The sequence below is a fragment of the Zootoca vivipara genome, chromosome 16, assembly GCF_963506605.1.
Source record: "Zootoca vivipara chromosome 16, rZooViv1.1, whole genome shotgun sequence".
Classification (NCBI taxonomy): Eukaryota; Metazoa; Chordata; class Lepidosauria; order Squamata; family Lacertidae; genus Zootoca; species Zootoca vivipara.
In genome coordinates this window covers 26942497-26965402 of record NC_083291.1, presented here as the reverse complement: position 1 = coordinate 26965402, position 22906 = coordinate 26942497, and the positions used below count along the sequence as shown (strand labels likewise).

The 22906-nt window shown below is 47.7% G+C and overlaps 1 protein-coding gene across 1 annotated transcript in view; it reads right to left on the bottom strand.

Moving 5' to 3' along the window:
• The window catches only part of MAN1A2 (mannosidase alpha class 1A member 2), a 40981-nt gene extending 32684 nt beyond the window's left edge, over window positions 1-8297 (bottom strand). The window contains exon 1 of the mRNA XM_035140789.2: window positions 7959-8297. Coding sequence (XP_034996680.1) covers window positions 7959-8275 — 317 coding nt within the window. The 5' untranslated portion in view covers window positions 8276-8297. The remainder of the gene's footprint in view (window positions 1-7958) is intronic.
• Between the last annotated feature and the right edge of the window lie 14609 nt (window positions 8298-22906).

Sequence of the window (22906 nt, the reverse complement as noted above, 5' to 3'; positions counted from 1 at the left end):
TTTCACATATGCAAGAATTTCATTTCATTTGCCGTCACTTGCAGCCGAATGAACAGATTTCATTGAAAAACACTGTTACTGATGTGAAGCTACATGAAAGTGCTATCTATAGGCTTTATATGTAAAAGTGCATTCACACACGGTAGCTCTGATAAAGTTTAGAGCATGGTTTGCCAATATGGTTCCCGTAGGCACACACAGAGGTCTTCTTGCCTGTAGTCTACAGGGTCCTCTCCCCCGCTGAAGTTAAGCATACTATTTTTGTCAACAAAATAGGTGGCATTGTGTGCTTGAGTGTGCTGTGTGTGTTGCTGTGCCCACAACTGTTTCTCTGGTTTGCAAATGTGCTCACAGCCAACCCCTAATTTGAATAGAGCAAATGAGGAGGCCCTAAATGGCAAGGCAACTAGCACAGCAATCAACATTATCCCAAGAACGCTGGGTATGAAGACTTTATATTCAAAACTCTCAGGTGCCAATTAAGACTTGGCCAGGTATATATGCCTACCATTGATAGAAACACAATGTGGGTAGGCATATCTGCATCTGGATGCAAATCCACTTTATGCCCTCAACTCTACATTTAAAGAAGGAAATCCATGTGCATCTAATTTAGAAAGCTGCAGCAATAATGAACAAATATCACCAGCAATTTACAGTTTTTACCTTATTACTGCAGGAAGTAGTTATACAACAAGTTTTTGGCACAAATAGGGTAATGCAACAGCAATCACAAGATAAGAAAGACCTACATCTGTGACTGGAAAACTGGCACAGGCATTTCAGAGAACTGTACAATTCTATGCATGTCTACTCAGAAGTAAACCCCAATATGTTCAATGGGACTTACTGCTAAGTAACCATGTTTAGGATTGCAGCCCAAGAGTCCCCTGATAAACCTGATTTAAAAAGGATTTAAAACTCATCAGAAGCTTGGCATGATGGATCTCTGCTTCCTGCTTATCCCACAAGCTTTAGAACTACTCAATCCTATTGAAAAGGTCACAAAACATGTGCTGTGAAAATGAAAATATCATTCCTGACATATTAACATTATATTACTAGTTATTTTAAGTGTGAAAAGTCAAAATCATTTAAGATTCTGTCACTTCTCTTCATTTCAACAATGACAAGAAAGTCTTCTCAACAGTAGATTAGCAGTTAAGACCTCATTTGCAACGAATAGCAACAGGCACTAAACTCTGAAGGAATACAACACCTGTGACATTAAACTCCATGCCCTTGAGACTTGGATAGCGCTATGCCTAACTCCCACTGCAAACCAGAAACCTACTGTGAGTTTAACCCACTTTTTGAGAATCACAACAATACTATAACTCAACACAGTAGGCTGAAACGGTGTGTGTGTAATCCTTTGGGGCTTGAAGGCCACATTTAGGATTTGACAGTCTTCCAAGGGTCACATGCTAACCAGAGTCCAATTCACATGCATGTACACACAACACAGCAGGGGGAGGGGGCACACAGGAACCTGCACTTATGTGTATATGCATACAAGCACACATGCGCACACAGTAGAGGGGCAGGTTCAGGAGCAGATAGACATGCTCAGTCAGTAGCATTTTTACTCTGTAGGGCAGCGCTGCAGTAGAAGAATCTCCCTCTACCCCAGCATGTGGGGGGGGGAGGGGACTGTGTTGCTGTCTACAGTTGCAAGAGTGTAGGAGGGTCGCCTCCAGTTCCAGGAAAGGAGAAACAAAGCTTCTCCTTACCTTTGGGAAAGGGTCATTTTCCCTCCTAGTGCAGCACCATTGTTAGAAGGTCTACCGTAAGAAAGGGGGTGGGAAATAGTTTCTTCCCACTTTCTAAGCCTAAGGCATTCCAACAATGGCACTGAAGGGGTAATTGGTTCAAACTATTGTTACTGCCAAACTACTCCCATTTTAAATGTGACAATGTAAGTCTGCATTCCTAGAGCAAAAGGGGTCTCTGGTTGTTCAACCCGAATGGCTGTGCAGAACCTGGAAAGACAGTGGCTAGAAAAGGAGTTGAGGGAAGAGTTCTGAACTGGTTTCCCTCTGTCCATTGACTGGTTTCAAGTCATACTACAACTCCAATCCTTGACAACTATATTTTTACAAACTTCCAGTGGTACCACTTTAATTCATATTAACATACAATCTTCTATTGTTTCAACTGTGTCATGGAATTTTCTGCTAGACTGATCTGCAGCACTACAATAAGACATTAATAAAGAGGAACTTTAAAAGTTCTGAATGTTGAATACTTTAATTCTGCTTTCATTCAGAGGGCAAAGCAAAACAAAAAACAAAAACCAGGTGGAAATATGCACTCCTCTTTAAATAAGAGTGCAGGTCAATACTCTTCCTTGTCCATTTATGAATGCTAGCTCATGAGAAGAGTTTAGTAGTGGGGTACTTACTCCACAATAAATTGCAGAAGTTGTGAACACCCCAGTTCAGCCACCATATATCCCACATTTATTAAGCTAAAATAAACGCAAACCTTGCACCTAGACACCCTGCCCTTGCTGCACCCTTTCCTGCTCCTTCTCCATGCACAACCGAAGACTGCCTAAGTAAATCAATTAATCAGTTTCCCAACATGCCTGAAACTGGGAAACACCAACTTCCTATTATTTCAGTTCCTGGTTTGTTCCAAATGTGGTAAAAGCTATAACCAGGGTAAAGGTAAAGGTAAAGGGACCCCTGACCATTAGGTCCAGTCGTGACCGACTCTGGGGTTGCGGTGCTCATCTCGCATTATTCCCCGAGGGAGCCGGCGGACAGCTTCCAGGTCATGTGGCCAGCATGACAAAGCCACTTCTGGCGAACCAGAGCAGCACACAGAAACGCCGTTTACCTTCCCGCTGTAGCGGTACCTGTTTATCTACTTGCACTTTGACGTGCTTTTGAACTGCTAGGTGGGCAGGAGCAGGGACCGAGCAACGGGAGCTCACCCCGTCACGGGGATTCGAACCGCCGACCTTCTGATCGGCAAGCCCTAGGCTCTGTGGTTTAACCCACAGCGCCACCCGCGTCCCGATAATCAGGGTAGTTATAGCTAAATGCCCTTCCTGTTTTTGGTGAGTGTATGAGGCAATTGCAAGATAATGCAGGCAACTCATTGTGGGTGTCAGCAGTCGTGCATAAGCCCATTCTGCCCCACCCCCTTCCGGGGCCGAAAGCAGCGTGCATGTAGGTGGTTGTGCATCAATCAGACACGTGCAAAAATGATTACTGCCTGTAACTAGGTTCAGGAAGGCATTTTGGTTTTACTATTGCGCATTTTAACTATGTTAATTAATCAGGGCAAGTAGGTATTCCATTTTTAAAACAATGCTGGGGGGGGTGGAAGATGGAGTTTGGTTTTTTCTTTCAGACTGTAACATTTTTTACATCAGAGTTTTTACTTGAATGAACTGCAAGGGGATAAATACTAAAAATAAAAAAGAGTAAGAGTAAGGAAAAGAAGCAAGCAGAAACTAGATACTACTCTTTTCTTTCTAGCCATTTAGATACTTCTTTGTAAAATTATTTTTTTTCTTGCTCAAAACTAAAGAGTGCATTTGAACTGGCTGAAGATAAGCCTTGGTTTAAAAAAAATGGTTAATGCTTTTTACAGATTGAACTTATGCAAAAGCATAGGTTCAGAATCAAGCACCACAGAATTCAGTGGGATATATACTCTGGTAAGTTATGTATAATTGTAGTCTTAGAGTGAGGTAAAAATAATAAAAATAAATTATATTAACAAACTCTGAGAGTTTATCAAACTTTGGATTTTCTCACCTGGCATTAAGCGAAAAGTGGTATCGTCTTGTGATAGCATTACTGTTATCTATTTTTTATGCAGTTGAAAGAGGAAAGAAACCCTAAATCCGGGTTGGCTAAGCTATGGCTCTCCAGATGCTGTTATCAACTACAACTCTCATCACTCCTCACCACTGGCCATGCTGCCTGGGACTGATGGGACATGGAGCCTAAAGCTTATTTAATTCTGATTTAAAACTAACCAAGCCCGCTGTAGATTTCGATATCCTATGGGCAATGTGAGTGATCCAGCTTGGGAAAAACTGAGAAGCAGGTGTTAGCCCAGGCATCCCCAAACTTCGGCCCTCCAGATGTTTAGGACTACAATTCCCATCTTCCCCGACTACTGGTCCTGTTAGCTAGGGATCATGGGAGTTTTAGGCCAAAACATCTGGAGGGCCGCAGTTTGGGGGTGCCTGTGTTAGCCTATGAAAACTCATGCCGCAAACTTTAATCTTTAAGATCCCCCAACTCTCTGATAATTCTTCCTTCATTTTTGTTATAAAATTTCTTAGACAATTAAAATAAGCATCTTATTGGCAAAATGGCATGTTGCCCTACATTCTGTAGTCCTATTAGAAATAGTTATATAAATATTGTTTTGTACAAGTTCAAAGAGTGTGTGTGTGTGTGTGTGTGTATGTATGTGTGTGTGTGTGTGTGTGTGTGTATATATATATATATATATATATATATATATATATATATATATATATATTTGTGGTGGAGATAAGTCTTAAATTTTTGAAAGGGGGAGAAAAACCTGTCAATAGGTTCAAACAAAAAAAAAATTTCAACCTACATAGAGTGTTATGTAACTTCATCAGTTAGTATATTTGTTGACAGCAGTATATGCTTCATAGCTGGCTAATAAAAACAAAAACTTGGCTACCAAGCCCTCTTTGATAACCCTAATTTCCAAGTTCAGGAGCAGGAATGAACCCAGGAATTTTTCAGTTGTGGTGCATGAAGAAGGGAAGAATTAAGGAACAGAATAAGAAACAAGTCAATATGTGTCAAGTTCAAATCATTCCAGTGTGTTTTCCTTAAGCAAGCAAGGAAAGAGCAAAGTGTAAAGTACAACATACAAAATTCTATGGCTCTAACCTCAATGGTTTTCTAAAAAGAGCAAATATCATTTCCCAACCTTTTATTCCACACAGAAAACTGTACCACATCACAGGATCCATCTGTTTGTTCTGGCCTTTGGAGACTAGGAATTGACTGTGAGTTCAGCTGATTTGTGGGGGGGGGTTAGGTTTGTAGTGTTAAGTTATAATGTTGATGAATTTGGTTTTTATTTTTTGCTGTAAACTGCAGCAAAGTAAAAGTGGGGTAAAATATTTAAAATAACGGAAGATCTTGCCAGTAGTTTTTCAAATTATGTTTGCTACTGCCTTAATGTTAGGGACGCGGGTGGCGCTGTGGGTTAAACCACTGAGCCTAGGGCTTGCTGATCAGAAGGTCGGCAGTTCGAATCCCCGCAACGGGGTGAGCTCCCATTGCTCGGTCCCAGCTCCTGCCAACCTAGCAGTTCAAAAGCACGTCTAAGTGCAAGTAGATAAATAGGTAGATAAATAGGTACCGCTACAGCAGGAAGATAAATGGCATTTCCGTGTGCTGCTCTGGTTCGCCAGAAGCAGCTTTGTCATGCTGGCCACATGACCTGGAAGCTGTACACCGGCTCCCTCGGCCAATAACGCGAGATGAGCACCGCAACCCCAGAGTCGGTCACGACTGGACCTAATGGTCAGAGGTTCCTTTACCTTTTCCTTAATGTTATTCTTCGGTAGTAAAATGATTTAATTAAATACCTTTGCTTCTTGTATTCCGTACTGAATTCACCTAGACTTACTTCTGAATAGACATCATTAGGCTTGCCCCAAAGCCATAAAATAAGGTTCAAAAATAGTAATTTTATGACTGAACACCCAGGGTAATTCACTTTTTTCCCTCCCAATACAGACTCTTTGCACTGTACTTTGTTCTTTTGGTGCTGCCCCTCTTTTATCCTGTTCCATACAAACGGGGTACTGGAAAGGCACTCCTTTAATTAATCTTCTCTGTTCCATTTGCTAAGAGCATTGTATAAAATGACACACCAACTCTATTCATAGATGGGTATGAGTGCATATGGAGGATATTCTAAAGGTTTATATAAAGCCAGGGTTTGTGGCACAGGTTCCTGCTGTGAGGACTTATATACTCTTTCCTCCCAAGTTGTTACATAGCTTTTCAGGTTATCAGACACAATATAGATGTAACAATGTTTTTTAGTCTGTGGCAGTTCCTGCTGTGCCTACATCTAATAAGGGTAGGCGGTGGATCAGTCACCAGCCCCACCTAAAGCAAGGGTGAGGAACCCAGGGTCCAAAGGAGGCCCTCCAGACTCTCTATCTGCCCCTCCCCAGAGCTTTCCCTAGGCCACACCCCTCACTGAACTGTCTTTGGTCTTTGAGTGTTTTTGCCTAGCTGGAATGCGTCCTTTTATTCTGATAATGCCTTTTGGTTCCCTGGTGGAGGACAGAGAGGGGTATACAAGTGCATGCAGAAAATAGCCCACTTTTGCCTCTGGTCTTACCCACCACTGGCATGTGGTCCCCTGAAGGTTGCCAAGAAGTGAATGCAGCTGAAAGAGGTTCCCGGCCTCTGATCTAAAGTATTCACTCATTCCACTCCTAACAGCTCCAAAGACTTGCCCCAGAAGGAAAGGCCATTTAACTTCCCACTGCCCCACCTCAAAATGTCAGGAGACTGATACACAATTGGCTTTCATTAGTCTAAAACACAGGCTTGCTTTCCATGGGGACAGCCACTGCTAGCAGGGATGGGGAGGAAAAAAGTAAACAAGAGCCAGTGTGAAGCAGCAGTTAAGAGTACTGACAGACCAGGGTTTGAGTCCCCCGCTTGATCACGAAGCTCTCACTGGGTGACCCTGGGCCAGTCACTGCCTCTCAGCCTAACACTCCTCACAGGGTTGTTGTGGGGATTAAATGGGTAGTGGAAGGAGAAATATGAATACCACCTTGAGCTCCTTGAAGTAAAGGCAGGATTTAAATACAGTGGTACCTCGGTTTATGAACACAATTGGTTCCGGAAGTCTGTTCATAAACTGAAACGTTCATAAACTGAAGCGAACTTTCCCATTGAAAGTAATGGAAAGTGGATTAATCTGTTCCAGACAGGTCCGCAGAGTACTCAACCTGAAGTGTACTTAACCCAAAGCATGGGTGTAATTGGTTCCGGAAGTCTGGTCATAAACTGAAGCATTCATAAACTGAAGCTAACTTTCCCATTGAAAGTAATGGAAAGTGAATTAATCCGTTCCAGATGGGTCTGCGGCGTTCGTAAACCAAAAATTCGTAAACCGAGGTGTTCATAAACCGAGGTTCCACTGTACAGTAAATAAGGTGCATTGGCAAATCAGGTCTTTGACAGCTCTTTCTGGACACCTGTGGTGTGAATGTAACCTGACAGCACACAGTGATTCTTCACCAAGACAGCACACCACATTAAGCCAAGCTGAAACCTATTCCTGTATACAACACTCCACCTGTTGCTAGCATCTGTCTGTTTTGAGACACAATGGAGTGCACCTCCATCGCTGCGTTAGCACTGACGTGTCCTCCCCAGGCTGCAAGCCTAGGCAGTGTGTATGGAGGTCCTGAGCTGTTCAGAGGCAAGACCTCTCTCTCAGCCTCCCTGATGTGGTCCAAAGGAAAGCAGAGCAATAAGTTTGGCACCAGCTTGCCTGCAGGAGTTGCTAGAAGAAGGTATACAAAGTGCCACCCAACAGTCTTAGGGTTGCCACTCCGGATTTGTAAAGGGCTTACTCCATAGCCTTTTCTTCTCCCAAAAGATATCCCACAAGGCAACAGACGTTTAGGATCAGTGTTTTCATTCTCCTAGATGGGATACCTCACCAGGCTGACAAGCCCCATCTGCCCCCATTTCTCTCCATATAGCCCACCATGCAGATACCACCTTGACCACTGGACCAACTATTGATATCGTTTGCGCAATCCACCAGAAGCCCCTAAATCACAGAGTTTGAGATCCATGAACTACCCAACCCCATTCCACCAATAATAATAAGAAGAAGAAGAATAAATGGCAGCACTGGCATGAGGGCCGGCCACGCCTGCCCCAGCACAGCAAGCCTACCTGTGCCTGTGCTGGTCGCGGCCCTGCCCGTGGATCAGGTACCCTCCCGCGTTCTTGCCCCCCTCGCCGGCGTCCACGTGGGGGATGAGCACGTCCTCCAAGCCCAGGTCGAAGCGCTTGTGCTTCGATGAGTCCGGCAGGAAGAAGAAGGCCCCGAAGCACAGCGTGATGAAGGCACTGAGGATCAGCAGGAGGATGAACTTCTCCGAGAGCCTCAAGGTGGCCCTGTGGTGCGGGAACGACGACGACGACGACGGGCCCAGGTTGCGAGGAGGGATCCGGCGACCCGAGAGCGGCAGAAGCGCCGGGGTCGTCATCGCGGCGGCGGCGGCGGCGGCGGCGGCGAAGCAAGACAAGACGAGGCGGCGGCGGGTGACGGCAGTTAAATCTCGGCCCCAGTCGACCGAGCAGCTACCAGGCCTCCTCCTCCTCCGCCTTCTTCCTCAGGAGGGCCGGCGCGCCGCTCCGCGCAAAGAAGCCGTCCCGGCAGCGGCTCCCTCCCCGGAGGGAGGCCCCCGGGCCACGGCAGCCTGAGGCGGAGCGGCCGCGCTCATCCCGAGGCGGCTCCTGGTCGGCGTCAGCAGGTCGCGGCGGGGTCCTGAGCGCGAAGCCTGAGGGAAATTTGGAGGGGCTCCGTCACCACATGCCTGGCCCAGCGGCTCCTCAGCGCCGCCTGCCTTCCCCTCAGCACCGGCCAGGCCGCCCGCCCGCCGTCGCCTCCCTTCCCTCAGCCGCTCAGCGGGGACAGCGGCGGAGCCCGAGGAGCGTCGGAGGGGCCGGGCCCGCCGGCCGGCAGTGTGGCGCCACTCGCTCCTCGGCCTCCTCCTCTTCTCCCTCTCCTTCTCTTCTTCCTTCCGACAAACGTCTCGCAAGGCAGGAACCGACTCCGGAATCCTGAGACAGAGAGAGAAGCAGGCTCCCCTCGCGCGCATGCGTGGCTCTCCGTGAGCGGAAGAGGACGCCCTCTGCTTTCCTCTCGTTTTCTATTTCATAGAGCTGTTTAAGGGTAGAGAAGGGCTCGCAGCGGCAACGGAAGTTATTCCGGGTTTCTTTTATTTATTTATTTCAAAGCGCTCTCGAAGAAATGGTCACTGCTTATAGAATCTTAAGAATTGGAAGGGGCTATCCGAGGGTCATCTAGTCCAACCCCCTGCAGTGCAGGAATCTCAACTAGATCATCCATTACAGATTATTATTATTTATCTGTTATGTACTGAGCTGAATCCTAGAACAATAGGATTCAGAATCAGCGGGAGCTACCCAATCCAACTCCAGGTGGAAGTGAATCCGCAACCTGATTGGCCTGCTGGAGCAGCCAATCAGGCGGCTGGCAGAAGTGAATCTGCTACCTGATTGGCCTGTAGGAGCAGCCAATCAGGCTGCAGGCAGAAGTCAATCCACAATATAATTGGCCCACAGGTGTAGCCCTGAAGTAGCCAATCACGCAAGGCCCATTGTGTAAATAATGTATATAAGCAGAGGGTTTTGGGAAAAGAGCCATTCGTCTTCTCTTCTTCTCCTTGATGACTATGAGCTGAATAAAGAGCATGAAATTCACTCTTGACTCCGAGTATATTTCACTGGCGACGAAGGTGGGATCCTGCTGAGCTGACCGCCACCACGCACTGCACCGCAGCACCGCCACCTGCTGCACCGCTGCATCGCACCGTGCATCCAGGCTTCAGCTCCAGGACCCAAGGAACCCAGAATGGCAACCGACAGCAGCTTCTCGCCATTCAAACCAGCATCAGGAGACTGGGAAGGGTACGCCGCCCGTTTCAACTTCCTCCTGCAAGCGAAAGAAGTCACCAACGATGCCATGAAGAGGGCGACATTCTTCAGCGTCTGTGGAGAGGAGACGTTTGAAATCGCCCGGGCTCTCCTTGCACCTAGAGATGTCGCTACCGTCTCTTACAAAACAATAATGGAACGGCTGAAGGAGCACTTCTCACCACAGCCCTCGGTGGTAGCTTGCCGAAATGCCTTCTACGCAAAGCGGCAAGCCCCGGGGGAAACCATAACTGGGTTTGTGACCTCCCTCCGCCAAGCCGCCCTGCTTTGCAACTTCTCAGAGTTGGAGAACATGCTTCGTGACCGCCTCGTCGGTGGCCTGAGGGACGAGATGTTGCAACGACGCCTCTACGCCAAAAAAGACCTCACGTTCCAGATTGCTCTGGAGGAAGCCCTGGCAACCGAAGCCGCCGAGAGGTCAACGCAAGAGGCACGACCGGCCCCGCCATCCCAACCGAGGGTCTACCACGAAGACCTCACCGACGAATCCGAATCTGACAGGGAGGAAGTACACCGAGTACAGCGGCGCACTCAAGCAGCACACACACCACAGCAGCCTCGACGAGAAGGAGGGAACTGTGCAAGCTGCGGGGAGAACCACGAGAGGAGGACCTGTCGTTTCCGCAACGCAGAGTGCAGGCAGTGCAGAAAATTGGGACACATCGCCCGGGTGTGTCGGGCTCAACTCACCCGTCGACAAGCATCAGATGACCGACCCAGGAGCCCCAGGTCACACGGCACCATGCACCAAGGCAACTCGACGGAGATCATGGACTACCAGGTATTCCAGTTGCCCCATCCCAGCACAGAGAAAATTTATATAGAGGTACAGATAGAGGGAGCCCCATGCCGCATGGAGCTGGACACAGGTTCAACTCTATCCATAATCTCGGCCCGAACATTAAGGGAACTGTGCCCTAATGGGGGTCCCAAACTAAGGCCGGCCCCATTCACCCTCCGGGACTTCCAGAAACGTAAGGTCCCTACAATGGGGGTGGGGACCTTCAGGGTGCAATATCGAGGGCGAAAGCAACAATTGGACTTGCTGGTAGTTAAGGGCCCCTACGTTAGCTTACTGGGACTGGCATGGTTTGGACCTCTGGGGCTAGCCGTTACCGGGGTGAACCGCACTAGCTTACAAGTGGACGTGGACGCGATATGCAAAGAGTTTCCAGGGGTTTTCGATGGGGCATTGGGACGATATACAGGACCCCCCATTGCCCTACAGCTAGACCCCGCTGTACGACCCATCAGGCACAAGGCCCGCCGGGTCCCGTTCGCCCTGAAACCCCGCATAGACGAGGAATTGGACCGGCTCGTGGAGCAAGGAGTGCTGGAGCCGGTGCCCAACTCCCCCTGGGAAACTCCAATTGTCACACCCGTCAAGCCTAACGGTTCGGTCCGCATCTGTGCAGACTACAAATGCACCATAAACAAGGCTCTCACGGCCCATGCATACCCAGTGCCAGTGGTCAGCCATGTCCTCGCCACCCTGGCTGGGTCAAAAATCTTTGGCAAACTGGACTTGGCCCAAGCGTATCAACAGTTGCCTGTGGACGAAGCCACAGCAGAGGCTCAGACGATTGTGACGCACAGAGGGGCATTCAGAGTAAAGCGGCTGCAATTTGGCGTTAGCGTGGCACCAGGCATATTCCAGAATCTAATGGACTCTCTCCTTAAAGGGATTCCTGGCGTCACCCCCTTCTTCGATGATGTACTGATCGCCGGGCCCACACCAGAGGAATTTGAGGACCGCCTCCGCTCCGTCCTGCACCGTTTCCAGACGGCGGGCCTCAAGGTGAAGCGGGAAAAGTGTTTACTGGGAGTGCCGCAGGTGGACTTTCTGGGATTTAAGGTGGACGCAGAAGGGGTCCATCCAACCGGTGACAAGGTACGGGCCATTTGTGAGGCCCCAGCGCCCAAGAGCAAGCCCGAACTTCAGTCATTCTTGGGACTATTGAACTTTTACCATGCCTTCCTTCCCCATAAGGCAGCGGTAGCGGAGCCCCTACACAGACTCCTAGATAAAAGGGCCCCTTGGGTGTGGGGCCAGCGACAAAGGGCCGCATTCCAGGCAGTCAAGGACTTGCTCGTCTCGAACTCGGTCTTGGCACACTTCGACGAGAGGCTGCCAGTGGTGCTGGCATGCGACGCCTCTCCCTATGGCATCGGCGCTGTCCTGGGACACCAACTCCCGGATGGAAGAGAGGTGCCGGTGGCATACTTCTCCCAGACGCTTGCTGCAGCCGAACGAAACTACTCACAGATTGACAAGGAGGGTCTGGCAATCGTGAAGGGCGTAAAAAAATTCCATGATTTCTTGTACGGGCGGCCCTTTACCATAGTGACTGACCACAAGCCGTTGCTTGGCCTGTTTGCCCCCGAGAAGCAGACCCCCCAAGTGTTGTCTCCACGTGTCCTCAGGTGGTCAATTTTCCTTGCCGGCTACCAGTATGCACTAATCCACCACCCTGGGAAGGCGATGGGCCACGCAGACGCCCTCAGCAGGCTACCACTACCAGAAACAGGCCCCGACCCAGCGCCTGCGCAAGAGGTTATGACCCTGGAGCTGCTTCCCGACCGACCCATTCAGGCACAAGAAGTTGCGCACCATTCCACAAAAGATAGGGTCATCTCCCGGGTCCTGGACTGGGTGTGGCGAGGATGGCCCAGCAGCAGCCCCGGGCCAGAATTCGCTGGCTACACAAACCGCAAACATGAACTGTCGGCCCACAAGGGGTGCCTGTTATGGGGAAGCAGGGTTGTTGTTCCCCAGCCCCTCCGCAAAAGGGTCCTCACAGCCCTACACGAGACACACCCAGGGGTAGTGAGGATGAAGGCCCTTGCCAGGAGTTATGTGTGGTGGCCGGGGATTGACAGAGAGATAGAGCCCTGCGTCCAACACTGCCAGACCTGCCAAGAATCCCGCCCGGATCCCCCAAGGGCCCCAGTCCAGCCCTGGGAGTCCGCCCGACAACCATGGTCACGCTTGCACGTGGACTTCGCTGGCCCCTTCCAGGGAAAAACATTCTTCATAGTGGTGGATTCCTACACCAAATGGCTGGAGGTCGCACTGGTACCGTCCACTTCTACGGCGGCAGCCATCCGGGTACTACGTAAGCTGTTTGCAACCCACGGGCTCCCTGACACCCTCGTCTCGGACAATGGAACCGCATTCACGTCAGAGGAGTTCCAGACCTTCACAGCGCAGAACGCCATCCGCCACATCCGCTCAGCACCATTCCACCCTGCCACCAATGGCCAAGCGGAGCGCATGGTGCGGACCACCAAGGACAGCCTCCGCCGCATGACACAAGGGGACTGGGAATACCGCCTTGCCGCATTTCTTCTAGCACAGCACAGCACCCCAAGCACAACGACGGGCCGGAGCCCAGCTGAACTACTAATGGGCCGGCGCCTTGCAACTAGACTGGACCGACTTCACCCCGACAGAGCTCAGGATGAGGTAGTGGTGGGGAAAGGCAGGAACTCCCGGACATTTGTGGCCCAGGACCCAGTGTATGCAAAGAATTTTGGGGCAGGCCCAGCATGGGTACCCGCCACAGTCACCAAGGTGACCGGTCCCGTGTCGTACGAGGTACTAACGGAAGGGGGGCAATGTTGGCGCCGCCACTGCGACCAGCTACAGCGACGATTCCCAGGAGGAACCCGGGAGGAGAGCGGGACAGAGGGGTCCCAAGGGGACAGCAGGGCAGTGAGGCCTGTAGAGCGAGAGGGGTGGGCAGGGGAAGCAGAAGCAGTAGGCACAGAGGGGCGCCCCGAGGCTGGAAGGACACCGGAACCAGAGCCACAACCTAGTGGTTCAGTGGCGCCAGACCAGACAGCCCCGGCACAGCCAGCAGCCTCGGAACACGAGCCAGAACCAGAACCCCTGACCAAGGAACACCCCAGGCCACAACGCACACGGAGGCGGCCAGCAGACCTTGGGGACTACGAATGCAACTTCCCGGGCAGGACTGGAACTTAGAGGGGAGGGGTGTTATGTACTGAGCTGAATCCTAGAACAATAGGATTCAGAATCAGCGGGAGCTACCCAATCCAACTCCAGGTGGAAGTGAATCCGCAACCTGATTGGCCTGCTGGAGCAGCCAATCAGGCGGCTGGCAGAAGTGAATCTGCTACCTGATTGGCCTGTAGGAGCAGCCAATCAGGCTGCAGGCAGAAGTCAATCCACAATATAATTGGCCCACAGGTGTAGCCCTGAAGTAGCCAATCACGCAAGGCCCATTGTGTAAATAATGTATATAAGCAGAGGGTTTTGGGAAAAGAGCCATTCGTCTTCTCTTCTTCTCCTTGATGACTATGAGCTGAATAAAGAGCATGAAATTCACTCTCGACTCCGAGTATATTTCATTATCATTATTTATTATTTATACCCCGCCCATCTGGCTGGGTTTCCCCCACCACTCTGGACGGCTTCCATCAAAGATAGAATTATAGAGTTCGATGGGACCAGGAGGATCATCTAGTTCAACCCCCTGAAATGCAGGAATCTTTCACCCGACCTGAGGCTTGAACCCAGAACCCTGAGATTAAGTCTCTCATGCTGTACCAACTAAGGTATCAGTGACTGGGATTTAACACAATTGCACGGTCTGTGGACTTTTTGGGTGGGTTATTGATTTTGATTGTTATGTGTGTATGTGATTTTACATATTTAAATATTTTGTGTTTTTGTGTGTCTTTATGTTTCAAGCAAAGGTGTACCTAGGTTCGCTTGTACCCCTTGGCAAGAAGCTGTATAGGTGCAAGGCGAGGACATGGGTGTGTGGGTGGTCAGGCTTCTAACCACTCCGAATTAGTGGAGAGGAATAATTTTTGCTCCCCCCCCCCCCCAGGCCTGGGCGCTTGGCAAGGGCCAGCCTTGCCAACTCCTAGGTATGCCCCATGGCTGCCCTGGGATATCTGAATGAAGGGCGCTATATCAATTTAATTTTAAAAGCTGATTTTATTCTAGCCTGCATCACCAGAAGTATAGTGTCAAGATCAAGGGAAGTAAAAGCCTTGGTCAGACCACACCTGGAATACTGTGTCCAGTTCTGGGCACCAAACTTTAAGATGGATATTGACAAGCTGAAATGCAGGGCCGTCTTTAGCAGATGCGGAGCCCGGGTGCAAATATCCGCTCAGCACCCCCAAATTACCACGGATGGGGGGGGAACTGCGCACTGCCAGCCATCAGAGGGGCGCAACTCTCCCCCATGCCGCTGCAGGAGAGCAATCCCCGCAGAGACTTGGGAGGGAAGCTGCACGCCCGCCAGCCATATGGTTGACGGGGCACAGCTGACGGGCATGTAGGGAAAGGGGAAGCCGCCGGCAAAGGCGCGCAGCTCCCCCACTCACTGGGGCACCCCTGAGAGGCCGGCGCCCTGGCGCAATGCACCACTAAGCCATATAGGAAAGACGGCTCTGCTCTGCTGAAATGCAAGCAAGATGATAAAGGGTTTGGATGCCAAGCTTTATGAGGAACAATCAAGTCAGGTACGTTTAGCCTGGAAAAGAGGAGGCTGAGATATGATAGCCATCTTCAAATATCTAAAGGGTTGTCAAATGGAAGATGAAGCAAGCTTGTTTTCTCTTGCTCCATAGGATAGGACCCAAACCAAGATTTAAGTTTCTAGAAAGGAGATGCCGACTAAACATCAGGAAGAACTTTCTCACAGTGAGAGCTATTCAGCAGTGAAACAAGCTCCCAAGGGAAGTGGTGCACTGTCCTTCCTTGGAGGTTTTTCAGCAGAGGTTGGATGGCCACCTGCCATGTATGCTGTAGCTGAAGTTCCTGCATGGAAGGGGGTTAGACTAATGACCCTCATGGTCCCTTCCAACTCTACAATTCTATGATTCTATATGTGATTCCGCCCAGCTCTAAACAAAGCATAGCAGCAAAGAAATTGCTTCCTTGGCTTATTTGTTACTCGGGTCTTAGTTTCTGAGATTTTTGTTCTAGTGTTTTAGATTTCAGCTTAACAAACGAGAAAACACACACACACATAGTCCACATATTGCATGGGGGGGAGAGGCACCTATGGCTGAGATAATGGCAATGTATTCCCGTGTATTCCAGTGTGTTTACCCTCTCACTATAGGTTTTGTGTGTGTGTTATCACAGCTGGCCTCTGTTATCTTCTCCACAGTATCTGGTGAGGTACCGTAGATACTGATAGATAACCAGTTAATTGCCAGTTTAGAACTGTCAACTACATATTATTAAATATACAACAGCACAAATAAACAGTGCAGGAAATAATTCAAGTACTGATAGTTTCTTTTTAAAAAAGATTTTTCAGTGACCACATTAACAAATAATATCCCCATAGTGCAGGCTGGGAGGGATAAATTCCTGACTCTTAACTGCATGTTTAGCGATTTCCTCTAAACATATTCTAAAGTCTATAGTTTCCAGACACCTGTACTTCCTGTTGTCTACTCTACACCATAGATTTGTAATTAAAGACTGAAAAGTAGGGATGATTTCCGGTTTCAATACAATTATTCTTTTTTTCCGATTGCAGGGGAGTGAAAGCCGTCCATGGAAATCAAGAGGGAAAGTAGGATTTTAGTGAAGGTGTGACCTGATAGCAACCTGTCTTTCCAGCCATTCAATGTACTGTACTAGGAAAAACAGAAATTCCTCCTCTTTCTTCTGAGTTTTTTGTTTTTGCATTTTACAGTGCAACATGGTTGCATGCAAGTCAATGAAGCACAAGGCTTCTCCATTAAATTGAGTGTTAGGAATGTTTTGTTTGAGGGGTTTTGAGTAAAAATTGCAAACCCCAATTCAGACCCTCCTCTGATCAGCAATACTACCGGTAACACTGGACTATAAAGTACAGTTGGTTGTTAGCCTCTCTTTCAACTTCAGCCTGACCCTCGGTCTGCAGTGAGGGTTGCACAACATTGCACTGCACTGTCTGAAGGCAGCTCTGTTTAGCGAAGTTTTTAATGACTGATGTTTTAATGTATTTTTAAATTTTTGTTGGAAGCCACCCAGAGTGGCTGGGGAAACCCAACCAGGTGGGCGGGATATAAATAAATAAATTGTTGTTGTTGTTATATACCAGTCTTAGCCTAGCCACACATCTGCAATATGCATTCTGGGCTACATTGTGGGGCTGTTGTAATGAGCTGTACTGGCGTTGCAATTTGCAGACTATTTTTTAAAATATTTGAAAAACACCCCCTCCACATCTCCTGAGTTAGAAAAGTCAGGAATGCCCCTTTTTCATTGTTCGATGGGTGGGGGAGTCAATGTGGAGGAACATACTGGTACGTACAGTAAAATCTAGCATTTCTCCATTCATGGAGCTCTCACTTCTTACACCAGGGGAAAATTTAAAATGGCTTTTAACATGTAAACCAAGAAATTACCTATGTGGATAATGGAGTTCTTCCGCCTCCCCCCATCTCTGTGCTCTGCAAAGTAACTCAAAACCAGAGGTTCAGAATGATACATTATATGAACTTCCCGTTTCCGTATACTTTTTTTCCCTTCCAAGAGGCCAAAGTGAAAGCGGACTATAAAAAAAGAACTTGGGAATCACATAGTTGAAGTTGATTACAGTGGTGCCTCGCTTAACGAATGCCCTGCTTAACGAAATTTCCGCTTAACGAAGGGTTTCTTCTAGCGGAGGTTGCCTCACAAGACGAATTTTTCATAAAACGAATTCGTCTAGCGAATCGCGGTTTCCCATAGGAATGCATTGAAATTCAATTAATGCGTTCCTATGGGCAAAGAAATTTCAATGCATTCCTATGGGATTCACTAGACGAATTTTCCATTATAAGAAAAGACCCGTGGAACGAATTAAATTCGTCTAGCGAGGCACCACTGTACTAGGTCCCAGTTCCTTGTTCCCACTGAAACAGAGCTGAATGAGCAGCCCTAGATAGGAGCTGTATACTGTTGCATACCACTCCAGTCTCCAAGTGGTGGGAGATTCCAGGGGTTCCACACACTCCCCCAGGGTTCGTGTTTCCTTTTGGAAATGAGCCACAGCAGAGACTGTGGTGTCTTTATGCTATATGGTTTATTTACACGTATAAACTACCTGAGCCTACAACGGAGGGGTTCACAGAATCAACGCTCCAAAAGGGTCTTATTTCTACCACAGCCACAGCCTTGGATTCAAACAGAAATCAACCCTTGCTCTCAAAAGGTTGCTCTGACTCACTCTCCAGCTCTCCATAACTTCAAACTCAGCTCTAAACTCTGGCTTTGTCTTTCAAACTATCTCTGAGCCCCTCTCACCCAGAGCCTCTTTCCTTTTGTTTCCCTTAATGGCCCATCACCCAGGCTATCTCCTCAACACAGGAAGCTAGCCTGCCTTATATTTTAACACTTGCTGGACCTAGGGGTTGGAAGGATCTCCATAAAGGATACTTCCTCTCCTCAGGTCAATATGTTTGGGGGGGGGGCTGCCTGCTTAGCATTGGCCTGTGACAAGGCCTTTTCAGGGAGGTTTCCTGTTTGTGGAATGCCCGCCTAATGAGGTGTGTGTCCCTATCATTATTAACTTTCAGGAGGAGTTTGGAAGCATTCCTGTTTACTCAGGCATCTGATGGCTGAAGAATACTGTTCCGGGCCACCCTGAGATCACTGAATGAAACAATTTTTTTAATTGCAACTGTTTTTAGATTAAAAACAAACAAACAACAACTAAGTATTTTTAGAAGTTTTAATGGTTTTAGAATATACAGTAGTGGGGGGTTAAGCTGAGGATTTGTCTGCCACCCTGGGCTCCGTTTGGGAGGGAGGATGGGATATGAAGTCAATAAACAAAATGTCCCTGCACCCCAAAATAAACCTTGAGCTACAGGGGTGCCAACTTGAATAAAATATTGGGGGCCCCAGGTAAGCCCTGCCCCACGTAATCACAAGACGTGAGGTGCATACATCATTTGATTGGCAATGTCCATTAATTTTGGGGGAGTTGGCGCCCTCAAATATTTTATTGGGGCCAAAGGGACCTCAGCCCCTGGGAGTTGGCTCCTACATTGGGGCTCATATCATATAACTGCATGACTGGGGGACCATATATTGGCAATTATTAGCATAGGGGTGGTAGATTTCACAATGAGGGAGAAAGGTTGTTTTCTGCTGCTCCAGAGAAGCGGACACGGAGCAATGGATTCAAACTACAAGAAAGAAGATGCCACCTAAACATTAGGAAGAACTTCCTGACAGTAAGAGCTGTTCGGCAGTGGAATTTGCTACCAAGGAGTGTGGTGGAGTCTCCTTCTTTGGAGGTCTTTAAGCAGAGGCTTGACAGGCATATGTCAGGAATGCTTTGATGGTGTTTCCTGCTTGGCAGGGGGTTGGACTGGATGGCCTTTGTGGTCTCTTCCAACTCTGTGATTCTATGATTCTATGTCTTCCACCAAAATGAAGCACTGTGCCAGATATGATGCTGGGCTGTCCCTTAGAGCAGGAATATTAAAACTTTCTTCCTAAAGGACCCACTTGGGATGGCAGAAAATTATTGAGGCCCACTAGGTTTTTTGCATCACCACACCAGCAGTTGGTACTTTCAGGAGGCTGGAGAAGAAGGTTACCATCATTGCCCTCCTTAACATTTGCCTTTTGCTGCAGTCGGCCTCCTTTGGAAGAGGAGATGGGGGAGCCAGCTGTATGTCATCTAGCCTGCATCCCCTCTGAACTGTATTTAAGCAGAGCAGTTTTAGGGTAGCGTGACAGGTTCGGCCGCACTGGGCACCAGTGCCATAGGGGGTGCCACAACAATGACATGGAATGCAGCAGAAGCTAGGGGACACTAAATGTTAGTGGTTCTGCTCAGGACTCCAACCAACCTGGAAAATGAGCTTCATAAAGGAGTTTGGGATATCCAGGGGCCCCACCCCTGGAACAGCTTCAACTGGTCAGCTAAACCAGGTAAGGGTAGCCAATGAGTCTCAAACCCTTAGTGAGTTATGAGACTTCCCCTCTATGCAAAGACAGACTGGCAGATTCAGCAGACGAGACCAATACAGTGGTACCTCGGGTTAAGAACTTAATTTGTTCTGGAGGTCCGTTCTTAACCTGAAACTGTTCTTAACCTGAGGTACTACTTTAGCTAATGAGGCCTCCCGCTGCTGCCGTGCCGCCGCCACACGATTTCTGTTCTCATCCTGAAGCAAAGTTCTTAACACAAGGTACTGTTTCTGGGTTAGGTAAGGTAAAGGGACCCCTGACCATTAGGTCCAGTCGTGACCGACTCTGGGGTTGCGCACTCATCTCCCATTATTGGCCGAGGGAGCCAGCGTACAGCTTCCAGGTCATGTGGCCAGCATGACAAAGCCGCTTCTGGCAAACCAGAGCAGCACATGGAAACGCCGTTTACCTTCCCGCTGTAGCGGTTCCTATTTATCTACTTGCACTTTGACGTGCTTTCGAACTGCTAGGTTGGCAGGAGCTGGGACCGAGCAACGGGAGCTCACCCCGTCACAGGGATTCGAACCGCTGACCTTCTGATCAGCAAGCCCTAGGCTCAGTGGTTTAACCACAGCGCCACCTATAACCAGAAGCACCTGTAACCCGAGGTACCACTGTAGTGGGTCCAATGGTCAAGGAGATTTCTGCATGTGCTCTGGAGGGGAGTGAGGGGCAGATGGGGCTCCTCAACCTGGAAAGGTAGTCCATCTAGGAAAAGGAAAACTCTGACCCTAAACCTCTGATACTTTGAGGGATATCTTAGGAAGAAGGCAAGGCTAAGCAGTAAGCTCTACACAAATCCAGAATCCCAAAAAAGGCTGGATGGTGCCTTGTATGCCTCCTTCCAGCAACTCCTGCAGCCAAGTTGTTGCCAAATGTATGGCTCTGCTTTCCTTTGGACATCAGCAAGGCTGGGGGCGGGCGGGTGTTTTCTGGGCAGCCCAGGACCTCCAAACACACTGCCCAGGCTTGTGCACGGGTGAAGTCACTTGGTGCTGCTAACACAGTGACTTTACTTCAACCTCGGAGGCACACTCCATTGTCTCTTGAAACAGACGGATGAGGGAGGTTTCTGAAGATTGGGAAAGGGAAGTATTTTCCCCTCCCCCCCAATTCTTTTAAATATAATGACACACAACCTCCTCTGCCTCTGGCCCCCTCTTCTAGGTTATTATATGCTACTTTAAAAAAATTATTCATTTTAAGACAACATACAAAAATGCATTAAAAAAAGCGAAAACAATGAAAAGAAAAAAATGGAAAAAATGAAAAATATATAACATCTTAATCTTGTTTCTTAACTTTATGGACTTCCTCACATCCCCCTCATTGAGTTCATTATTATAACTAAATTGTGCAATTTTCATTTATCTTAAACACTTCTCAATATTTCTTAAATCATATATCAATTCTTATATCTTGAACATCTATCAATAATAATCATTTAAACATATATCAATACTTATTAAAAACAAACACCCTCCTCTAACAACTAATCCCCTTTTCTTATATTTTTTCCAAAGCCAATTTTTCATACCCAAAAATATCCATATAATCAATTTCAACATCTTATTCAAATTTAATACATTAAGATCTATTTCAGCCCCCCCCCCCCCGGAGTCGATGTCTCCAGAGGTTTCGGCAAGCTCCTTATAACAATCCAGATTCAGACCATCTTTATCAATCCAATTATCTCATAAATTAGCAACTTTTACCCCACTCCCACTCTGACCCACTCTACCCATTGCTCTGTCCTCTTCATCAGCTGCTGATCCCCCAATTTTTTAACTATTATCCACTTCTTTTCCTTTTCATTTTCCCTCCCTTTAAATCTTCTTCCCTTTTTTTTATTCAGCACATTCTGTCTCCAGCTTGTCTCCCGCTCCCCCTGCCCCATTGGGCAGGGAGCATTCCGTGCTGGTTCCGCGCACGGTTATTATATGCTACTAAGGTTTCATGCTGGCTAGTCACCTCCATTTTTTTTTGCCCTCCCCACAGCCACAGCACAACCCTCAATATTCATGGCTTTGGGAAGCCAAAAAGCATGCTCAATCCTTGTTAGTTTCTTTTAATGTCGAACTTAATGTACTTATACTCCCTGGGGAACAAGAAACAACTCCCTCATTTTGGGGTAGGCAAGTTTTGTTGTGAAATCAGTAATTTGATTTTGGACCTGCAATAAAGTTGTCCAGTGTATTCCAAACTCCTAAGAAGATTACTCCGATTCAGGTCTCCAACCATCCCAGAAAAAAGACTTGTAGTAGCATTGTTTGTTGGCAAGGGGAATGTTTCAGAAGCAAGGAAGGAAATTATATATACAGTACAGTATTTTTATTTCTTTTCCTGTCCTAAAAATTTCCTCCACCAAACTATATAGTGCTCGGGCTCAAGTTGATGGCTAGCCACAAATCGGAGCACTTTATTTCTATATAGAAGCCAGGGGGTTGGGCATTCTGGAGAGTAGAAAGGGAGAGTGTCCTTCTCCTGAGAAACCTAGGAACAGGAAATTTGTAACCTCACAATTTGCATCTACCCACTCCTAATGCCATCAGGAACTCAGTTATCATTGTACTTCAAAGCTCAAAACATAAGACAATGGTGTTTCCAGGTCAACAAACACAGTTCATTAAAAACTCACTGTAATAATGAGTTTGCATCCGCTTCACTATTAGATTTCTTCTACATTAAGAATGCATTTGTGAGCACTAGAATATGACTGGAACTGCTGCTGCTGTTTTAACTAATATTCTTCCAAACCAATATTACAGTGAGAAAGTTTACAGCACAATCCAATGCCTGTTTACGTGGAATTAAATCCCACTATGCTCAAAGATATTTGTTTTCTTGTCATGGCAGAGGGTTGGAATAGATGACCCTAGGGGTCCCTTCCAATTCTTTGATTCTAATTCTATGATTCTAATTTTTATGGTGGATTGTAACTGTGAGGCTTTGCAGAACAAGTCCTCCAGAATTAAAGAAAAACATTGTGGACTTAGGGTTAAGAATGTTAAAAAAATAGTTGAAGGCGTCCAAAAGTCAGCAGAGGGAGATGTTGACTTACAGGTTAGGAGTGCTGTTAATATCCATGATTTGTTCATTCCTATGTACACTTTCCCCCATTGTGTTAACTTACTAGATTTTATGTAAGACAGGAGTGTTGCACAGTACATAAAGGATTCAGGGCAGAGAGCCAAATTTGCATACAATT